The 19,176-nt window shown below is 41.6% G+C and overlaps 1 protein-coding gene across 5 annotated transcripts in view; it reads left to right on the top strand.

Moving 5' to 3' along the window:
* Positions 1–1,476: 1,476 nt before the first annotated feature.
* The window catches only part of hmbox1b (homeobox containing 1 b), a 36,064-nt gene continuing 18,364 nt past the window's right edge, over positions 1,477–19,176 (top strand). The window contains exons 1-4 of one of the 5 annotated variants that reach the window (XM_037981593.1): positions 1,477–1,751; positions 2,071–2,270; positions 4,213–4,878; positions 17,155–17,240. In XM_037981593.1, coding sequence (XP_037837521.1) covers positions 2,176–2,270; positions 4,213–4,878; positions 17,155–17,240 — 847 coding nt within the window. In that variant the 5' untranslated portion in view covers positions 1,477–1,751; positions 2,071–2,175. The remainder of the gene's footprint in view (positions 1,752–2,070; positions 2,271–4,212; positions 4,879–17,154; positions 17,241–19,176) is intronic. The other 4 variants (XM_037981592.1, XM_037981591.1, XM_017432407.3 and 1 more) reach the window with 4 other exon arrangements.

Genomic DNA, 19,176 nt, shown 5'->3' with positions numbered 1-19,176 from the left:
CTTATTTTATACTCACACCACCGGAAGAATGTCTTTCTTACAGTTAAATCAAGTCAACTCATTTATTATTTTCTTTTATTATGAAGCCTTCAGATAGTCTGACCAGTGGCAAACAATGTCGAACACCTGTTTTTAATTTTATTTGAAGAGTGTACTTCATAGCTTTTTATAAACACCTTACATATGTACTTTTGTGAAAGTAACTACTTATCATGACTGAATCCTTCTCATTGGACTGACTTACCCCTACCAGTATGATTAGAAATGCCAATTCATAAGCATTAAACCACCTTTATTACAATCTACATGTCTTTTTTTTTTCTGTTTTTGTCACAATTTTCTATTTCAAAATCTGACACTCCTTCTGCTTTGGATAAATTCAAGCAAAAAATACATTCAAATGAGTGACTTGAATGTAAATGACGTCCTATGACTTGATGAGCAGCACATGGTATGATGGTATGAGGTGAACAACATTTGCAAAAAAAATACAAATGTATAGAAAAAACTTTTGGCACATACAACAATGGGTTTTTGGCGAAACAAGTAAGAAAACTCACCCCTCTTTGGAGCTCTTCAGATCAGACATACTTCACAGTAGAAACATCATTCAACGTTTAAACAGGTCAAAATTAACAAATGTCAAAAAAAATTTTGTTGATTGTTTTAACTTTTTTTTTAAGGTTAAGTTTTATGGTTTAAGAAGATTTTCCCACCGTGTTCAACTTAGAGGACAGTGCTGTCACACTCGAACATTTGGACTGCCTTCTTATTGTCACATTTATAACACTTTTTATGCAGTTTTTACATCCATTGTAGGCATTTCTGTCTTCTTTCACTCAAGGTTCTTCTCACTGGTAATGAGACTTACCATTTTCTCGCAGTTCCCCTCAAACTCAGAGGGCGCACATCCAAACTCATCGACTTCCATTTAATTTTTTTCTCCCTCTTCAGTGGAAGTGAAAGGGTCTTGTTAACCTGTCGTGTCTCCAACATAAAACACTGCAAGCACACAAACAAATTACACGTGTACCAATAGACTCTTCTTGCACTGACAGTCCAGGAATCTCTTCAACGGAAACTGCAGTTTTTGCACAGTGACTGTTTTTCTTTTAGGCTTACTTTCTGCTCTGTGTTTCTGTCCGCCTGCCTTTGGTTGAGACTGCTGAGTGACACAGGTGTTCGGTTACCGTGGCAACCCCAATGCTCAGCTCTAAGGTGTCTTTTGGTTCCGCTCCTTACGCACTTTAAATATCAAAACGTGGGCATTTCGTCACCTTAAATGATTATAAAAGTTTAAAAAAACAAGCTCAGAGTTTTTAATACTCAACAATGTTTAATGTCGGAGTCCTGGCAGAACTCGGCCGCTGTGGACACATTAAAACCTGCACCGTTTCTCTCTCTCTTTTTTCTTGACAGCTGTAGATCTGCGAGCTCCCCCCTCGCTCTTTTTCCCGGGACTTGTAGTCTTTAAGTCGGAGCGGAGCGCCGCGTGTTGGGGGCCTCCGCGGGAGGAGAACTACAGTTCCCTCTGATCTCCTCGGAGGTGTTAGTTGTCAATATGGCTGTTGTCAGACAGACAAAGCGGAGAGGCAAATAATTCGCCTCTGATTAGAAATCCTTGGGAAAGGGTCGCGAGGGGCACCGACTGCCGTCAGACCGCGTTATCTCGCCCCGGCTGCAGCAGACGACACGGCCGGTCTTCGCTTGAGTTTTGAAGTTAAATGGTTCAGTGGACGGTTTGAGCCGAGGTAAGTCATGTAGTTATCTTTTCCACAACGCCGAAAGTGGTGTTATTAATATGAAACGTTCGTTAGCCAGCGCGCGGCGGCTAACGGCAGCTAGTGTCAGCGTTATGCTAATCACCCCGGAGCCTCGGCGAGGACCGAGATATCCCGGGTTAAGTTGCTAACCCGCACTCCGTGATGCCAGTGGACTGCTGTCGGGATAAATTCACCGCTTGGACCAGAGTGTGGAAATTAAAGCAGACCATTCTGTGTTTGAGAGGGACTTATTAATGTCGTACTGCCTGTTCTGACACAGAAACATTTTTTTTTTTGCTAACGTTAGCTTCTGGGCAAAGGGCGTGAAGGCTGGCATCAGCAGCGGCTGGAAGGAGCGCCCGGGTTAGCCGCTCTCACTGCGGGCTCCGCGGAGTTAGCAAAACAAAAACACATGGACGGAGAGGCACCACGAACCGCGGTCCGGTTCAGGGACCGGGACCGGGTCCACGGAACACGCTCAGAAACACGCATAGCGTGCATGTCACGGTGAGACACGGCCAGTGAACTTATTCATAGGGCGAAGGGAAGTTTGTCCGCTTTTACAGTAAAAGCATTTATACGGTGAAACATTTCTCCTCCTGCAGCTGGCTCCAACATGTTTTCACAAGCTAAGTTTCCCGCAGGAATGCGTGTCGCCCGCCGCCCTTCATGCCACAGTTTTAAACTAAGCTCGTCTCGTGTTTGGAAATGACGGACTTTCTTGGTTAAACCGTAAAAATAACACGCTGCTCGAGCTCTCGCGAGATGTCCCATCGCTCAGAGTATGCGTCGTGAACGACTCTCAGCTACTACCATAATCATGATCTGACTCAAAATTTGTAAAATCGACTGAGTTAAAGCCACAATCGTGCTGGGTAATGTCGATTAGCCGTTGCGGCCACCTCAAATCGGTTTGACTCCTAAAGTTTATAAGCTGTCGTGGTAAATCTAATAATCACTTTCCTGAAAGTTAAACCTGTCCAGTGTTTCGTGAGATATTTTGCTAACAGACAGGCAGACTTGACTCCAAGTAGGCAATTGCAAAATTTCGAACAAAGGCCTTGCGTAATCTGTCAGCGCTCAGAACGTGTTTTTGGATCAATCTCCGCTCACACCACACCAAATTTTAGCTCAGTATTTGCCAAAGTGATGAAGTTATAGGCGTTCTTGTGCTTTATAAAGTCTCTTGCCTGTGGCAGCCATATTGAACTTGGTTGACTCCAAAAGTTCATGAGTTGTAGATGTAAATCCAGTGATTACTTTCTGCGAGTTTGATTAAAATCCGTTTGGTTTCATGAAACATTTTGGTCACAGGCAGACAACAGCATCAACATTATTGTCTGCCTCCACCTTTTGGCGTCAGGCGATGACCAGCTCGTGTCAAGGTGAATAGTTAATGTGGTTAATACTTAATCCAAATGAATAATCATTTGAGAGGCCCAGTTTTGTTTAAATACACAGGTACGCACTACGCACTAAAGAGGATCTTGTGACAGTCCTGGTTTGAATTCTCCAACAGTGACTCGTAATAACTGCTTGCTTTATATTTTGTTTATGCCACAACCTAAGGGACTAGTTAATATTCAGCAGCGCCTCTGAGCTGCACAATAACTGTTTTCCAGCTAGTTTAATCTGCATGTGTCTGAAAGTCTGCAAGTGATACTTCCTTCTTTTAATACCAGTCCTCCTAAGGCTTATATAAGCCAGTGTTATTATCTAGTTTCCTTCAGGAGAACTTTAAATGGCTGCACAAACTCCTAAAGGCTTTTTTTTTTCCTCCAGTCCTTCGCACATTCTCAAGTAACACAGATGTAGCAGAGAAATGCCAGTGACCCCTTTTAAAGCATTTATCATATCAGCATAGGTTGGGCTGGCACACACAAAATGGAAAATCTGCCGCAGTCTGATTCCAGCGGCATTGATTTTGAGCCCGGCAAATTGCTTATGAAAAACATACAGCGTGGGTGGCGTGCAGAGCGGGGATTATATAGTCGCTCTTAAAGAACAGACAGTCAGAATGTTAAGATAGCATCAGCTGTCAAGGTGACTCTGGCACTCTGCGCGTGTTGCCTGCTGCTTCCCAAAAATAGCTGATTTCTTTTTTTTTCTTTCTTTTTTTATGTCCTGCCCCTCCCTTTCTTTTTGCTTTCACACGTCTTGCCTCTTGTCTTTCTTTTCTAACTGCTGCGTCTTTATTTCCCTCCGTAGTTTAGCCCCTTCCTTCATCTTTCTTGTTCCTTTTTTTTCTACTCATATGTAACCGTGTCCCGTCTCGTTCCTCTCATTTTCTCCGTGCCTCCACATCATCCGCCTCATTTATTCCCGACTTTTCTTAGGTTTGCATCCTGCTTCTCTAAACTTCTCCCCCTGCATTTCCTGCCCCCCGCCCCCCTCTTCTTGTCTCTCTTCTCTTTCTCAACTTGTCTGTTGTGTGTGTTTCGCCCGGCAGCAGGATGTCTGACTTCAACGAGGAGCCGCGCTTCACCATTGAGCAGATAGATCTGCTGCAGCGGCTGCGTCGCACCGGCATGACCAAGCAGGAGATCCTGCACGCGCTCGACACTCTGGACCGGCTGGACCGGGAGCATGGCGACAAGTTTGGCCGCCGCACCTCTTCCTCATCCTCCTACCTCGTAGGCGGGGCGAACAGCTGCGCCAACAACTCTGCCTCCAACACGACCGCCGCATTCAACAGTAACGCCACTGCCTCGGCAACCACCACCTCTTCAGCGTCATGCAACGGTAGCAACAGCGGCGAAGGCGGTGCCGGCGACCATCCCGCCACCACCACCGCCAACACCTCTTCCACGACCTCTAAAATCTCCACAGCCACGCAGACGCAATTCAGCACTGGCGGCGGGGTTTCGCCGTCTCCCAGCAACAGCTACGACACCTCTCCGCCTCCAGGGCCGCCGCCACCCTCTGCCATCCTGCCATCACCGGTGTCCCTGGTGGCGCTGTCTCAGAACGGCCGCGACAGTCTGGCCGCCACACCCAACGGGAAGCTGTCTCCTCCACGGTATCCGGTGAACAGCGCAGCGGCATCCCGAGCGTTCGGGTTCGAAGCTGCAGAAGAAGACCTGGACATAGACGATAAGGTGGAGGAGCTGATGAGGTGAGTAGCAGCAGACTGGAACATGTCTTTACTTTGCAAATGACAAACTTTTTTTTTTGCACCCTTTAGAGCTCGTCAGAGTGCAGGTTTTTAGTCGTATGGCAGCAGAAATCTTCTGAGATTTTCATTCTTTAATGTGTCATAAATTTTCCCGTCCTCGACTGATTTCAAAGCCTCCATTCACTTTGGACCTGTAGTGCTTTTATGTGTTTGAAGCACAGGCAAACGCATTAAAGGTGCTTCAGAGCAACCTTGAAGCTTTTCTCTTTTTTCCTGCTTTGCTTTATCTCAGACACATGCATTTTTATTTTGAATAGCTGCAAGTCGGCAGATCGTCTTTATTGGCAGTAATGTTCATAATGAAAGGTATGTGTCAGGGCTGAAAAGGCACCAAGTGGAGCCGAACTGAAGCTCGACTGTACGCAGCAGCTGTTCATGTTTTAAACTTTCTTCTTGACCTTGGAAATGCATGTTGAAATAATATAACTTCAAAGCTTGTTCAGTTTTATGTAAGCTTTATCGGCAGATGGTGTTCTGTTGATTCAAAGGGCTACCTGCTAAAAACTGAGGATGAACGTGCTCTTTCAGTCTTTGAGCGGAAATTTTCAAGCAGAGTCTGGCTAAACTGTAAAGCCCCCTCTGGTTTGTTGCTTTTACTTTTAAGTCAGACAGAATCTCATGTAGGACTCGTGTGTTTTGTGGAAGTTGGACAACCACAGACATTACAGCTCTTCAGTCTGAAAACCCATTTGTGATCCGTCTTGTTTAACTTTTTTTCTTTTATTTCTGGACCTTGTGTTGAAGCTGTTTGGTGTTCGATCGTTGATAAGTCACATTAATAATCTCTTCTTTTGTTGGCTGACTAAGAGGTCTTGTTTCTTGGGAGGGATTTGCTTCAGCGTAGATTTGTGCTACATGACCACTTAGGTTATTCACATCCTGAGGTAACATGGATAATCATACTTCTGTGCTTAAAATGGTTACATCTTACAGTGGGTTACAAAAGTATTCACCCCGTTGGTGTGTATATATGTGTCTAATTTTGTTTTGCTTTACAATTTGGAATTGTAGTAGATTTTCAATTTGATTATTAGTAACGAACCAAAGTTGTGGACAAGTTCCACCAAAACTCACAGACCGAAAACGAGAGTTTTAATCAGAGAAACAACCAAGAGGACAAAGATGACTCTGACAGAGCTCAGCTGTTCTGCAGAGATGGGAGGATCTGTCCATAGGACCACTATAAGGTGCACAGAGCTGGACTTCATGGAAGAGTGACAGAAAAACAACATTGATTAAAAACAAACAAAAACAATTTATTATATATATATATAAGGCAGACTGTTTAGAAGTGGTCCAAAGGCATATTGGAGGCTCTCCAAATATGAGGGAGAAGGAGCTGTAGTCAGATGAGACTAAAATTGAACTTTTTGTCCATTAAGGACAAACCCATGTCTGATACAAACTTAACACCTCTCATCATGCTGAGAACACCATCCTCACAGTGAAGCATGGCGGTGGCGGCATCATGCTGTGAGAATGTTTTTCATCAGCAGAGGCTGGGAAACTGGTCAGAGTTAAAGAACTAATAAATGGAGCAGAATAAAGAGAAATTGTTGAGGGGAAACCTGTTTGTCTTTCTCGCATCTTATTCATTTCTGGAAGACTCGGAGGTTCACCTTCCAGCAGGTCAATGACCCTAAACCCTCTGCTGAAGCAACACTCCAGCGGTTTAAGGAGAACCAGTTAAATGTCCTGGAATGGTTCAGGCAGAGCCCAGACCTCAATCCACCTGAAAATCTCTGGTTTAATTTAAAGATTGTTGGACACAAGCAGCACCCATCCAACCTGAAGGAGCTGCAGCATTTTGGTCAGGAAGAAATTTACATGGTTTTACACACTGTGTAGTGGGACCTATAATTGCAAAACATTTGCCAGCAGTTCCTTAAATTAACTCTAATCATTTTGCATTTTATATGAAATCGTTTAATTTACCTGAGCAGCAATGTCTTCCATCGCTTTCGTCAGTTTCTTCTTCACGTTTTCTGCCTCCATCTTCTGCTGAGATGTAAAGACAAAGTGCATAATGAAGAACTGAACTTCTAGTATTTACCCTTGGAGGAGGGGATGTATTGGCCCTGCAGCCAAAAGATGTCAGCCAGCAGTTCTATAATACCGTCAGTTTGAAACTAATTCAGGTCCAACGTGGACAACAAAAAGGAATTTGAACTAAAATGTCACAATCCTGGCATTTTGAGTCAAACAGTGAAGAAAATCATTCGGTTCGATTTGAGTTGGGCTTCTTTGCTGGAGTTGATCAGTTTTTGTCCACGCTAAATTCTTTCAAAGCATCACTCCTTGTTATGGATAGGCAGGTTTCTTTTTGAATCATTACTTTATGTCTAGTAGAAAGACTTCCAGTCATGCTGTTTATCATGTTACAGTCTCAACTTGGAGCTTATGTTGTTCATTTTGGCGATGGATACAGTTGTACAAGTCTGGAAGGATTTCTTAGTATTTGAATAATGATGAGAGAAAGGCTGGTCGGGGTCAGATAAACTCCTTTCTGTTCCTGGCACATTTACACATACAGTGTGTCTCACAGCTGCACACCTCCTAGCAAGTTCAGAAGAATAAAGGTCACTTTTAGCTTAAAAGCTCTTCTTAAATCCTGCACAAGAGGTTAATGTATTCACACGAAGCCAACACAACGGAGCGTCCTTCTTCCTCTACGATAAATTCATGACAAACTGCTCAGTACATAGATTTAAATATAAGACTATTAACTTCAGAGCAGACTTTTAAAAGAACAAAAACAAATTATGCCTTGTATTAGATTGGAAGTCAGTCAAGTTTTAACCAACATTTTAGGGATGTCCTATTAAAGATTTTTTGTTTTGTCTCTGATACTGATCTGAGTAATTTAGATTTGCTGATATAGTCTCAATTTAATACTTGCTTTACATACTTTAAGTACAATTAAGTCATTATTAATGGTGACTTTGTGTGTCCATTTCACTGTTTATTTAAATAGCTCTACAGTTGCATAAAATCCATGTTGATTTTGTTCCTCCAATTGTTTTTTTTTTTTTTTCAACAAGACCATACTGACCTGTAATTTTCACTTCCGCATAGCACAAAAACTTCAATTAAGAAATAAAATCAGCCCAATTTGTTTCTCATATCGGTGCTTAATATGTCCTTAAATTAGGAGTTTGTAAACAAAATTTGGGAACAGCTGCCAACTACCACGCACGTTTGTTTGTGTACGAAAAGAGCAGAATCGACTGAAAATGGTTCAGTGGCGACTTCTGTGGAAGAGCTGTTTGGAATGGGAAGTCCAACAATTTTGATGTATTGGTACATTTTTCCACTGAAATTTATTGAGTAAAGTATGCAGACAGAAGAGAAGGGTTAGGTTGAAACGATAAAATTAATGGTCTAGAAAAAGTTTTGCAAAACCTTCATGTGTCTGAATACCCAGCTCTGTCTTTATGACTCTCCACCGCCCTGCTTGACCCTTGATATTTATTTCTGACAGTTGTCTTAAGTCTCTGGCATACTTCATAAGACGTCAAGAAGACGGTTCTTGGTAAAGTGGTTGCAAGCCGTTCGTTTTCGCCCACACCTTTCATCATTCAAGAGTCAGATCAGAACTCCCAGGAAGCTCCTCCCTCCTCCTGCAGCATTAAAACGGGTTTCTTCCTGACGGCTTCACCACTATCCTGTCCTCGTACAGATTCATGCTTCCCTCACTGCAACCAGATGTGTTTATTAAACCGACTGAGACAGTACACGCCGTTTGACATCTGCGGTCTCTGCGGTATTTTTAAGTTCGTAGGCTTCTAAGTTTTGCTGGTACAGTCATAAAGATGTCTGTATTTTCTAACAGCCTCCAGCTACTTTTTAGCAGAGCAGAAGAAGCAAAATGGCTCCATTAAAGCTCATAAACACGCCCACAACAACTTCTGACCAATCACACAACGCTTGGTGCAAACCCTAACCCCTGTAAGAAGAAGTTCAGCCAGGACCTTCTGTCGTGAAGCTGCGGACAAGCTGCTACAAGAACAAAAATGACGCAATTTCCATCACGCGACCATTTGAATAAAAGCTGACTTTGTGATTTCTCATGGAGGATGGAAAGGCCTTTACTCATTCTTTCGTATTTAGCAGCAGATTTACTCTTATATTTCCATTTAAACATATTCCCTGAGACTCTATGCTTGACTGATTCTACCATATTTGTGTACCTACACAGCCTACAGCCAGCTTAATGTGACTAAAGCCTCCATGTGGTTTTCAGTGAGTTCAGCCGAGTGCTTTGTTTACCTTGAGTGCACACCCGCATTTCAGAAATGCATATCTGTATTTATGGAAAACTACTGAAGTAACTTGTTCAAACTGCACCATTTGATATAGCTCAAGATAACGTTTTTTATGTTTAATTTCATACTTTGCAATGAATACCATTTAAAAAAAATCAATAAATAAAAAGAAAAGTCTTTGTGCATTCAGCACAGTGTTTTTGATCAGATGAGGACTGTTCAATGTGCTGTGAGGTAAAGTGGTGGCACTGGGCAAATACTCAATATCCAAATCTCTTTTGTAAAGCTAATGTTGGTCACATCTAATAACATACCCCTCAGGTAGCGTAGTGTCTGGAGGGTAGGACATACGGGGGCTCCAACAGTGTTTTGTTTAGCCGTGTTAGCTTTAACGGTTAGCTGAGTCAACTCGATGTACTCAGCCGAGCATTACGATTTTAAAATGTCTCATTAAATTGGCGAAAAACAACCAAATTGGAATGGTTGCAAGACGCGACTGAACTGCTCCCATTTTCTGGTTCAAAGTACTTCTGCATCGACAGGTTGGCATGTCACGCCGATGTTTCACGGCTCCCATAAAACCGTAGACAGCAGGTCAACGACGAAGGTCAAGAGTGGCGCATGGTCAGCCACTCCGAGGCCGATCAATGGAAAACATCTCGATCAGGACCCCGATCCGATACTTGAGATCGTCTCCCTCGAAACTGAATCGGAAACGAGTTGTAGCACAGGCACCAGAACCACTTTGATGAAAGGAGAATAAAAATTCCAAAAAATAAAAACCTTTTGAGCCACCAGCTGAGATAAGACTGCAGCACGTGATAGTGATACCTCCGCCATGTGTTTTATAAAGTTGGATAAAATGCGGTTTATTTTTAACTAGATTAATTTTAAAAAAAAGTTCATTTTAGAACCTGCCACAGTTGTGAGGATTTACTTAAAAGTGAAATTTTAAACCCCAATTTTTTTCAGAATATTTACCCGTTTTGGTCATGGCATGTATTACAGAAGGTTGGTATTTTAAGTAAATCGGGATTAACCAAGAACATTTAAAGAGCTGTTTACCCTCTGCCTGTTTCGGAGGGGGTTGGCTGCAGTCATTTTCATGTAATGTTTCCGTGGCGAGCTGCCAAAAGCATTTATCCTTGAGCAGTGAAACAGAGGTATAATTATGCGAAGGAGCATTAAACATTTTTCCAAGAAAATGTTCATAATTCCTGAACAATATCTATCCAGTGTGGGGGGGAAGGGATCCAGAAATGTTAAGAGTTATGTTGGAAGCCTTAGCCTGCCTTATTGAAATAAAAGTCTAATCCTGGTCAAATATGTGCAGGTGGTTTCTTTCTTCTGTTGGAGTTTGGCAAAGGAAGTAGTGGGATGGTATGCACGGATCTGTATTAAAATGCACATTTTAGATCCGTTTGTCTTTATTCCGGCCAAGTTGGATCCACTTCAGCTGTGAAATTGAATATTTAAAACGCTGTTCTGGTATGAAAAGTATTTGCCGGGTGTCCCGTTGTTTATAGTCTGCGCGTCTGGCTGCGTGTAAAGTCTGGAAACGAGAATCCAGTTTGAGGAATCTGATTTTCGGAAACAAAGTTAGCCGCAGCTGTTTAGATTTTTAATTGAGCCTTCAGGTGTTGAAGTTGTGGCTAAACTGTCCGTCCGTATGTAAGAGTAACGGCGCTTAAATCAGCCCCGTTTAATTTGATCTGGAAGGCCTTTTACCAACAAAAAGAAGGCATTGTTTCTTGTGGCTCACTTGAGTGAAGCTGTGTGAGTTGGATGCGTTTTCGTCACCAGGAGCAGTCCAGAAAGAGCAGATGTAGTTTCCTGTGGAGCTTTTTGCGGGTCAGGTAGTTACAGTTTGACCAGCTGTACGTTCTCCGAGACACTTTAACTGCATACGAGTGCAGGAATCTCCTCGAAGCCTCATCACTAATTAAACATTAGTGAAACCAGTTACAGCTCGCGTTTGGAAACTGTTTGACCTCACAGATGAAGTAAAGAAAACTGGTAGACCCATTCATTTAAAGGGGTACTCCAGCCTTTTTGAAGATGGGTGTGTTTAAAAGTTAAAAGCTATTTATAAATCTTATATTTTACCTGTTGCAGACAGCCTTTTGAATGATTTCCAGTCTGGAGAAAGGGTTTAATTCTGATCTGATTGATGAGCTATAGGCTAGTCTGAATGTCTGAACATCTTAAAACAAATCCAGCTTTAAAAAAAATTCTAAGCAGTTCATGCAGACGCTATTTAAATCTTTACACTGTTACCAGCTTTGTATTACACGGTTAAATCGGCAGGCAAGTTTTGTTATTCTCAGTGCTTTTGATGCCAGGCTGCACTGGAAGTGCTACAGCTAGCTGCTCCTGTTGCTGCTGTGTACGCTTGTAAATAACTGTGTTGCAACATTGATGGAGGTGTGTTTGTTCATGAAATAATGTTTGCCTGAACTGATGTGAAATGCGTAGGACTGGAGTTGTTTTAGGACAAAAGGATTCCACTCGGGTCTTGGCCACGTCCAGACTAGCCATTAGCTCATCGATGCATTTACACCGGCACCTGGTACCAGTCGGTGCGCTTTAATCAACGCAAGGTTTTTCAGCTGCAGGACTTAGGGGTGTAAACTAGTGCTTGAAGTGGGGGAGTGAATACTGGTAAAATGCAAAATGCATATTTAAAAAATATGGTCTCTGAGGTGTGTGTGGGGAGGTGGTCGACAAGTGGTGTAAAACTGCAAGAGTCAAAGGGAAAATAAAAGGGTTGTTGTGAACATTTTATGGTGTGTTTTGCCTGGCAGAAAAAAACCCAACAAAAAACAGAAAAACAGTTTGCATTTTTGTTTGTGTCTCTAACAGAGAGGGACAATAAAAAAAGGCAATAAAAGGAGAGATTTGGGGCTTCGGTGAGCTGCAGAGGATTTAAAAGGCAAACGGGCCAGCTGCTTTATTCTGGTGTTATTTATATGTGTAGAAGTCTTTACTACAAAAAAATGAAATCACTTATGTGGAAGTCAGAAGCCACTTATACCTTTTTATTAAAGTAGGATTTTACTGATTTTTTTTTTTAAGGAAATATTTTAACTTTAGTGAACAAAAGTGATCGAGGTTTAAGGATTTACCAGCAGCTACTGGTTAACCCAGGATGAGGGATGTTAGTTCATGCTGTATAATAAGGATTTAAATATAGAGACACTTTTAAAGGTGGGTAATAATAGCTGCCTGTCACCAGTGCTTCCTATGCAGGCTAACTTACGACTAACAACTAAAACAGTAAAATAAAGCAGCGTAGAGAACCTTCATCCAATCTAATGAACTGTAATCCATATTTGGTAAAGTTGTTCTCTATAATGTTGGTAATGGTTAATCAGATGTTTTTGTTTTTTGGTGGAGGTCACCACTGCTAGCGAACTCGCACGCCTGATGGCCTTCCTGACACGACCTGGGCTCGAACCCGCAGCCTCAGGATCGTGAGACCGTGGCACTGACCACGGAGCAGCTGCAGCGAATCATTGATCGGCAGTCTCATTAAATAATTATTTGCCTGTGAGAGGCCATAATATTTAGGCACTTAAAAGCTTCAAAGGAACGCTGTGGTTTTATTTGCAAAAAACATCGGGAGCTTCATTCCTGTCAGTCAACGTGGATGGATTGTTTAACCGAAAAGAAGACTAGAGCATTGCGCAGAGGCTAAGTACCGAGATTTGTTGTTTGGCCAAGACTTAAATTCCCGACAGATTTATTTTTTTCCTTACAGTAATGATTCTCTTCGCTCTGTACAGACTCTTTATATTACTGTCCTCAGTGCTACAGATTCTGGGACTCGCCCAGCTGTGATTCAGATTAGCTCCTTGTGCTTACCGTTTAACCAGTCATCATTCCCACTGTGTCAAGGGGCACTCGATCCCCTGTATTTGACCCAATCAGAAGCAGTGTTGTGACTTCCTGTTTTTCACCGTACAGAAAGAGGTCTCAGTGCTGAGTACAGGAGAGTACCGGCCAACCTTGAACACTGTAGTAATCTTCATCCCAATTTGTGCGGACATGATCCGTATTTAAGTAAAAACATGGAACGGGCAGCGGTCTTAAATCATACAGCGACAGCTGAGATTAGCACTTGTTAACAGTTTGTTGTTGGGCTGACACTTGTGCTATGTTAATTAGCCCTGCATGAGTAAAGGACAAAACAGGCGCATGTTGTGAAAAGCATGAATTGCTGCAAATTGGTCTTTTATTTGTAGTGGTAGCTGTTAGGTGGGTGGAGGGCTGGTGGAACAAGATGTGACAACAGGGGAGGGTTCAGATATCTGGAGAAAAATCTGATAATTACCAACAAATTAAGGAGCAATCTACTTTGGTCTTGACCTCATTCACGGTAGCCATTAGTTAAATCCTGTCAGACTTAAATTGTTTTTTTCAAACTGAGCTCGTTCTAAGAGGCATCTCTAACAGGTAACATATTAACAGGTAAGATTCCACAGAATCCCACTCAGTTTGGCTGAAATATCCCATTTAAGATTGCAGGTTAAGTATTTGAACACACGACTGCTGTGACTTAAGTTTTCCTCAGCATAATGTATAATAGAAATAACAGGGATGCTTTAAAGCCTTTCTTGTTTAGATGACAGGCAAGAAAAAAACCCTATCTGGGTTGAACTGAGGAAGTTTCTCTTCCTTTGGGAGGTGTTGGAAAAGTCTTCAGACATTTCCCACAAAGGAACAGACAAAAACAAAAAAAGAAACCCTTTCCATTCTTCACCTCACTGGAAAGAATACATGAAATTGCATTAAGTACCGTCAGATGACATGCTCTAAAGTTAATTAGGCCCATTACACTGACAGGTCCGGCGTTCATAATCTATCATGGTGCACATGGTGGTGATTTCCTGCTCTCTTCCAAGCACTTCACACATTATCCGCCTCCTCGCGCATCGTCTGCGACCTGCTGCCCCGCGCGAAGGGGGTGCTCAGAGCCTCGGCGCTGCCTCTCTCCATCCCGCAGCTTATTCACACCCGCTCCGCCATCAGATTACACGTCGTGTACAGGCAGCGCACAAGTGAAGCCGTGTCCTCTCTGCATCACACCCAGCAGGTCTGAGGGGAGGGAGGGGGTTGAGGGGGGGTGAGGATGTGGGGAGTTCAGCTCGTCAACAATGCTGTGGTGCCCTTCCCATTCCTCGCTCTTTTAAAGTGCACGTTTCCTCCTCTGCAGGGGTTCGGCCTTTGAGTTGGCATCCGGCGCATCCCCCCACCCCACCCCCCCTCGACTCTTCCTCCGTCTTGTACAGCAGCCCGTTCTACATCGATTCGCTGGTGTCAATACAAGCAGCGTTTTTCGAGCTCTAATTTTAGCTGCGCCGCGAGAGGCTGATGGGGAGGATATTGATGCTGGGTGTCAAGAGTCGTGACGCATTCTCATTTCTAAAATATGCCAACAGAGCGCTCAGGACTTTGAAGTGTACTCCATTTCGCCTGCGTGAATCTGGCTGTCTGAGGCTGCTGTGATTGGGTGGTTTGAACTCTGTTTAACTGCTGTTAAAGCTGGGCGGGGGCTTTCCTGTAGGAGGGTGGGGGAAAAAATTAACTTTCTCCACTTTATTATAGATAAATGCACCGAACAGTGAACACATTCTGTACCCGAGAGGAATCACGCCAAGACAGTCATGAGCGTGCGTGTGTGTTTATGTGCGTCTATATAAGTATCAGGGAGGAGATTGGGCTCGATGCCAGAAAGCAGGGTGGGTACACTCCGTGACTGCACATCCTCCATTCCTGCAAGTCTGTGCATGTTTTTATTTTTTTTTTCTCCTTCCCCCCACCGAGGACGGAGACTGTAATAACATGCCCCTTGAAGACATTTTGAAAATGCACATTACTTGATTGTGTCTCCGCTTATAGAGGCGCTGCCTTTGTGTTCCTGTGAAATGCAGCGCTGATTATGCGGGAGCCATGAAAAAGAACAAAACATGGTGGTGAAGCTGTCAAAATGCAGCTCAGAATAATAATAATAATAAAAAAGGAGGTTTATTAGTTTTCTCATGAATGGATGCAGTGCAGATACGGACGAGTCTCTGTTGCAGCACGACAGAAAGAGTGACCAAACGTTTCACATTTAGAATGCTGGAAAGAAATGGCAGCTTATGCACCACACCTGAGCATAAATGAATCCATCTTAAACAGGCACAAACAAAAGCTTCCATTCTGCATCGGCTTTCAGAGCTTTGCTGCATATTATCTGTGTTATTGCTGCTACTTCTTTGATGCCTTTTTAAAATACCACTGATGCTCTGTTGATTTTGTTGCTGACAGTCCTAAGTGTGCCAGTGCACAAGCATTAAAGCATCTTTACCTCCGTTTATCTTTAGTATCACTTGTTTTAGATAAGTTAGTTTAGCTTTTTATATCCTAGTTTGCTTTTATTGTGTTTTCATGATGTAAAGCACTTTGAACTGCCTTGCTGCTGAAAAGTGCTATATATATATATATATATATATATATATATATATATATATATATATATATATATAAATAAATTTGACTTGACTTTACTAATATTTGCCTGTAAGCCTTCCATTTCATCATCATTTTTGATTCCCTCTTCCTCTGTATATAAAAGATACATGAAAACATTCGATGGGGAATAGTTTGCTATAACTTTTAGTAGCAATACAAAAGAAAGAAAATAAAAAAAAAGAAGAATTTCTCCGTAAACGTTAGGATTTTGTTGAAACAAGTGAGCAAAGTGAGTTGTGTTCGGAGCTCTGTAGCTCAGACGTACTTCACAGGAGAGACGTCATCCAAAGTTAAACAAGTCACAGAAAGTTGGACTTTATTATTGTGATGGTTTCTACACAATCACAGTTTTAAGTTTTATGATTTTTGGAAGTTTTTAACCACAAGAGTTGTCTAAACTTTCCAAAAGTTTGCTGAAACAATCTTTACTCCTCTAATATGGTTTATTAAACCAGAGGTAGAAAGTAGCAAATTACATTTACTCACATTACTGTAATTTAGCATAAATTTTGTGTACTTTGTACTTTAAGTAATTATTTATATCTGCACCTTTACTTGAGTATGTTTTATGTAAGTATTATACTTAGTTACATCATCCACCAGGATGGAGTTTATAGAACAAGTTTTATTTTGTAATTGCAGATTAAATTACAAGCCTTTATATTTAGTTTAAGAGATTTTTTGAGGAGAAAAAGAAAATCTTTTCGTCCTTTGTGCGTCGCAGGAAAGACGTCCTCCTGCTGTAGGAAAAAGTAACTAACGTTTACTCAAAGGAAATTTTTAATGGCTTGCTTTTCTTTGTACTAGAGTACAATTTTAACAGAGTAACTGTATTTTGGAGGACTATTTTAATACTCTTTCCACCTTTTGCAGTTTAAACATCTTTGTTGTCTTCCACCCAGTGTGTCTCTCGCTGCTTCAGAACTTCGTTTTCTCTCACATCCAAACTCTCGTTGTATCTGAGCTCAGAGTTTTCTCTTCAGAACCTGAGGTGAAGGGTCTTTTTAACACCTCCTACATAAAAACACTCCACCAACATACAAACTGACACGTGGGACAACCAGACGCTTCTGCTTACAGGAACTTTTTTCAATACGACTTTTAGTTTTTGCGCAATGATTGTTTGATGTTTCGTTTCTACTTTGCCTGTCTTATCAAGAGTGCTGTCAGGGAGTGACAGACACAGATGTGTGGTTACCGTGGTGACCATAACGACCCACTGACAGCAGCTTTAATGTTTCTTTTGCTCTCGGTTCTCTTCTCACTTCTTATTCAATTCATATATGAAGAATGTCGGCATTTTGTCCGCTTAGATTATTCCAAAAGGAAGTCCCAAAGAATAAAGTTGATATATGTTGGATTTTTCAGGCAGTTTTGTTGGCGCCTTCTAAAATGTTGGATTTAAGTGTTAATGCCGTGTTCTTCGTGTTTGCAGAAGGGACAGCAGTCTGGTGAAAGAAGAGATCAAATCCTTCCTGGGGAACCGGAGGATCTCTCAGGCCGTGGTGGCACAAGTAACCGGTTAGTAGCCTCTCCACTCTCCTGATAAAAGCATTCATTCACGTTCAGTATGCTTATTGTCAAATCATCCCGCCACGTTTCAAACGTTTCCTGCGAAAAGCAAACTGTTGGATCAGGCTTTTTGCTCACTGGGTGTCGGTTACTTTTGCTGTAATCTTCCTCAAAGTTTGGTTCAGGCGCAGCAGCCGGCAGCAGACGTACCTGCTGTTAATCAGTCTGATGGGATTTTCTTGGGACCACAAGTTGATTATTCTGTTATCTCCAAAAAACAAACAAACAAACAAAGCTTGTTTTCTCAGACAGCGAGCTGATTGCAGCCAGTTTCATCATTCTGCCATGACACTCGGAGATGATCTGTAACAGCAATGAGCCGATCAGCGAGTGATGTTTCTTCACGTTCGTATCAGCTGCACGACCTGATCTTTGTTTAATTAGGATTTCTATTCATCACAAGAAAATGAGCTTTTCTAGGTTGAAATAACTAAATATGTTGTAAAGCGTTAGCTCCAAATATGACATAGATGACTTGACATAATGCTGTAAAAACACATTTCTAAGCATGTTCTGTCTGCGCTTTCTTGTTCAGGTTTTTCTTTCTTCTCCTAAACCTGTTTTTTCCATTTTATTTTATTTTTTAATTCTGTTTTTTTATGTAGCCACCCAAAAAAGTGTCTAAATCAAATTATGGATTAATGAAATCTAAACAGTTTATTAGGAAAATATCCCTAATTTAATGAAAATTTACAAGTTTCCACTAAAGTATAGCAAAAAGAATTTCAAGAAGACATTTAGTTTAAAGTAAAGTATTTAAAAGCCTGCTTTTGAGTCATTAATAAATAAAAAAAAATCATTTAAATCTAATCTAATCTAATGTTTTAAACATCGCTTCAGAACTAAAACTCTTCTGGACTCCAAATCAGTTTGGAAATTACAACAGAATAAAGTTTTTTTTTGTTTATATTTGCTGTAATCAGTTTTAAGCAGCAGTTTTTCCAGTCATTTCCACAGACCTGCTCGTTGTTTCCCTCTGTGTTACTTTATATAATATTAAAAAAATTTCGAAATTCGGCTCCAGAAAGGTTTCTTAAGCCTGACTTTGCCAAATTTTACTTGCTGACTGATTCAGAGGAGAATCTAATCTACATACAGCTACCAAGTCATCAGTGAACTCATGTATTGGTTCAGATTTTATTAAAAAGACTTCTCAAAGTGAGGCTAACGTTAGCTCACTTCCTATCTGCGTTTAATATGACAACTTGATTGTTTTGGTGGTCATTTGTTTTTGTTTTTCCAGTCAATTGTTTTTTGACAAAACTTAAAGGAACTTTCTCTCAAATCCTATAAATAGTTTGGTTTTTGTTTTGCTCAAAGCTCTGTGCACACCAATAAATGTTGTAATTCCCGGATGCTGTAGCAAACCCCTTTGTCTCGACTGTAAGGAGACATGAGCTCTTCCTCAGACGTCCCTTGGTTTTTGTGAACGTTACTGTCAGGTGTAAAAATAAAATCACATCTGCATATTAACAGATTTCTTCACATTCCACACTTTACAGTCTGGTTCTTATTTTTTTTTGTCGAATTTAACAACTTTCATTTTCTGCATTGTGGTATTATACAGACCCTCCAGGATTTTGTGATGTTGCGATCGCAGCTATTAACGCAAAATCAAGCAAACCACGCAAAATCGCAACTTTTTGCAACTTTGCCCAAAACACTGCAACTTCCCCGCAACTTTAACCCAATATTTATTATTTCTAAAGTGATTCGCCACCGTTTCTGTGGTCCAGTGTCTTCTTTGTGGGTTTGTGTAGTGTGGAATACAAAATAACCCCAAATAACTCACAAAGAAGACACGTGACGTCACTTCCTGTTAACATCAGAATGCCGGGAGCGTGCAGGAGCAGCGACCGAAGCCAAAATGTGCGCTAATGCTTCA

Source organism: Kryptolebias marmoratus, linkage group LG19 (genome assembly GCF_001649575.2).
Source record: "Kryptolebias marmoratus isolate JLee-2015 linkage group LG19, ASM164957v2, whole genome shotgun sequence".
In the NCBI taxonomy this organism is placed as follows: domain Eukaryota; kingdom Metazoa; phylum Chordata; class Actinopteri; order Cyprinodontiformes; family Rivulidae; genus Kryptolebias; species Kryptolebias marmoratus.
This window is presented reverse-complemented; position numbering and strand designations above follow the sequence as displayed.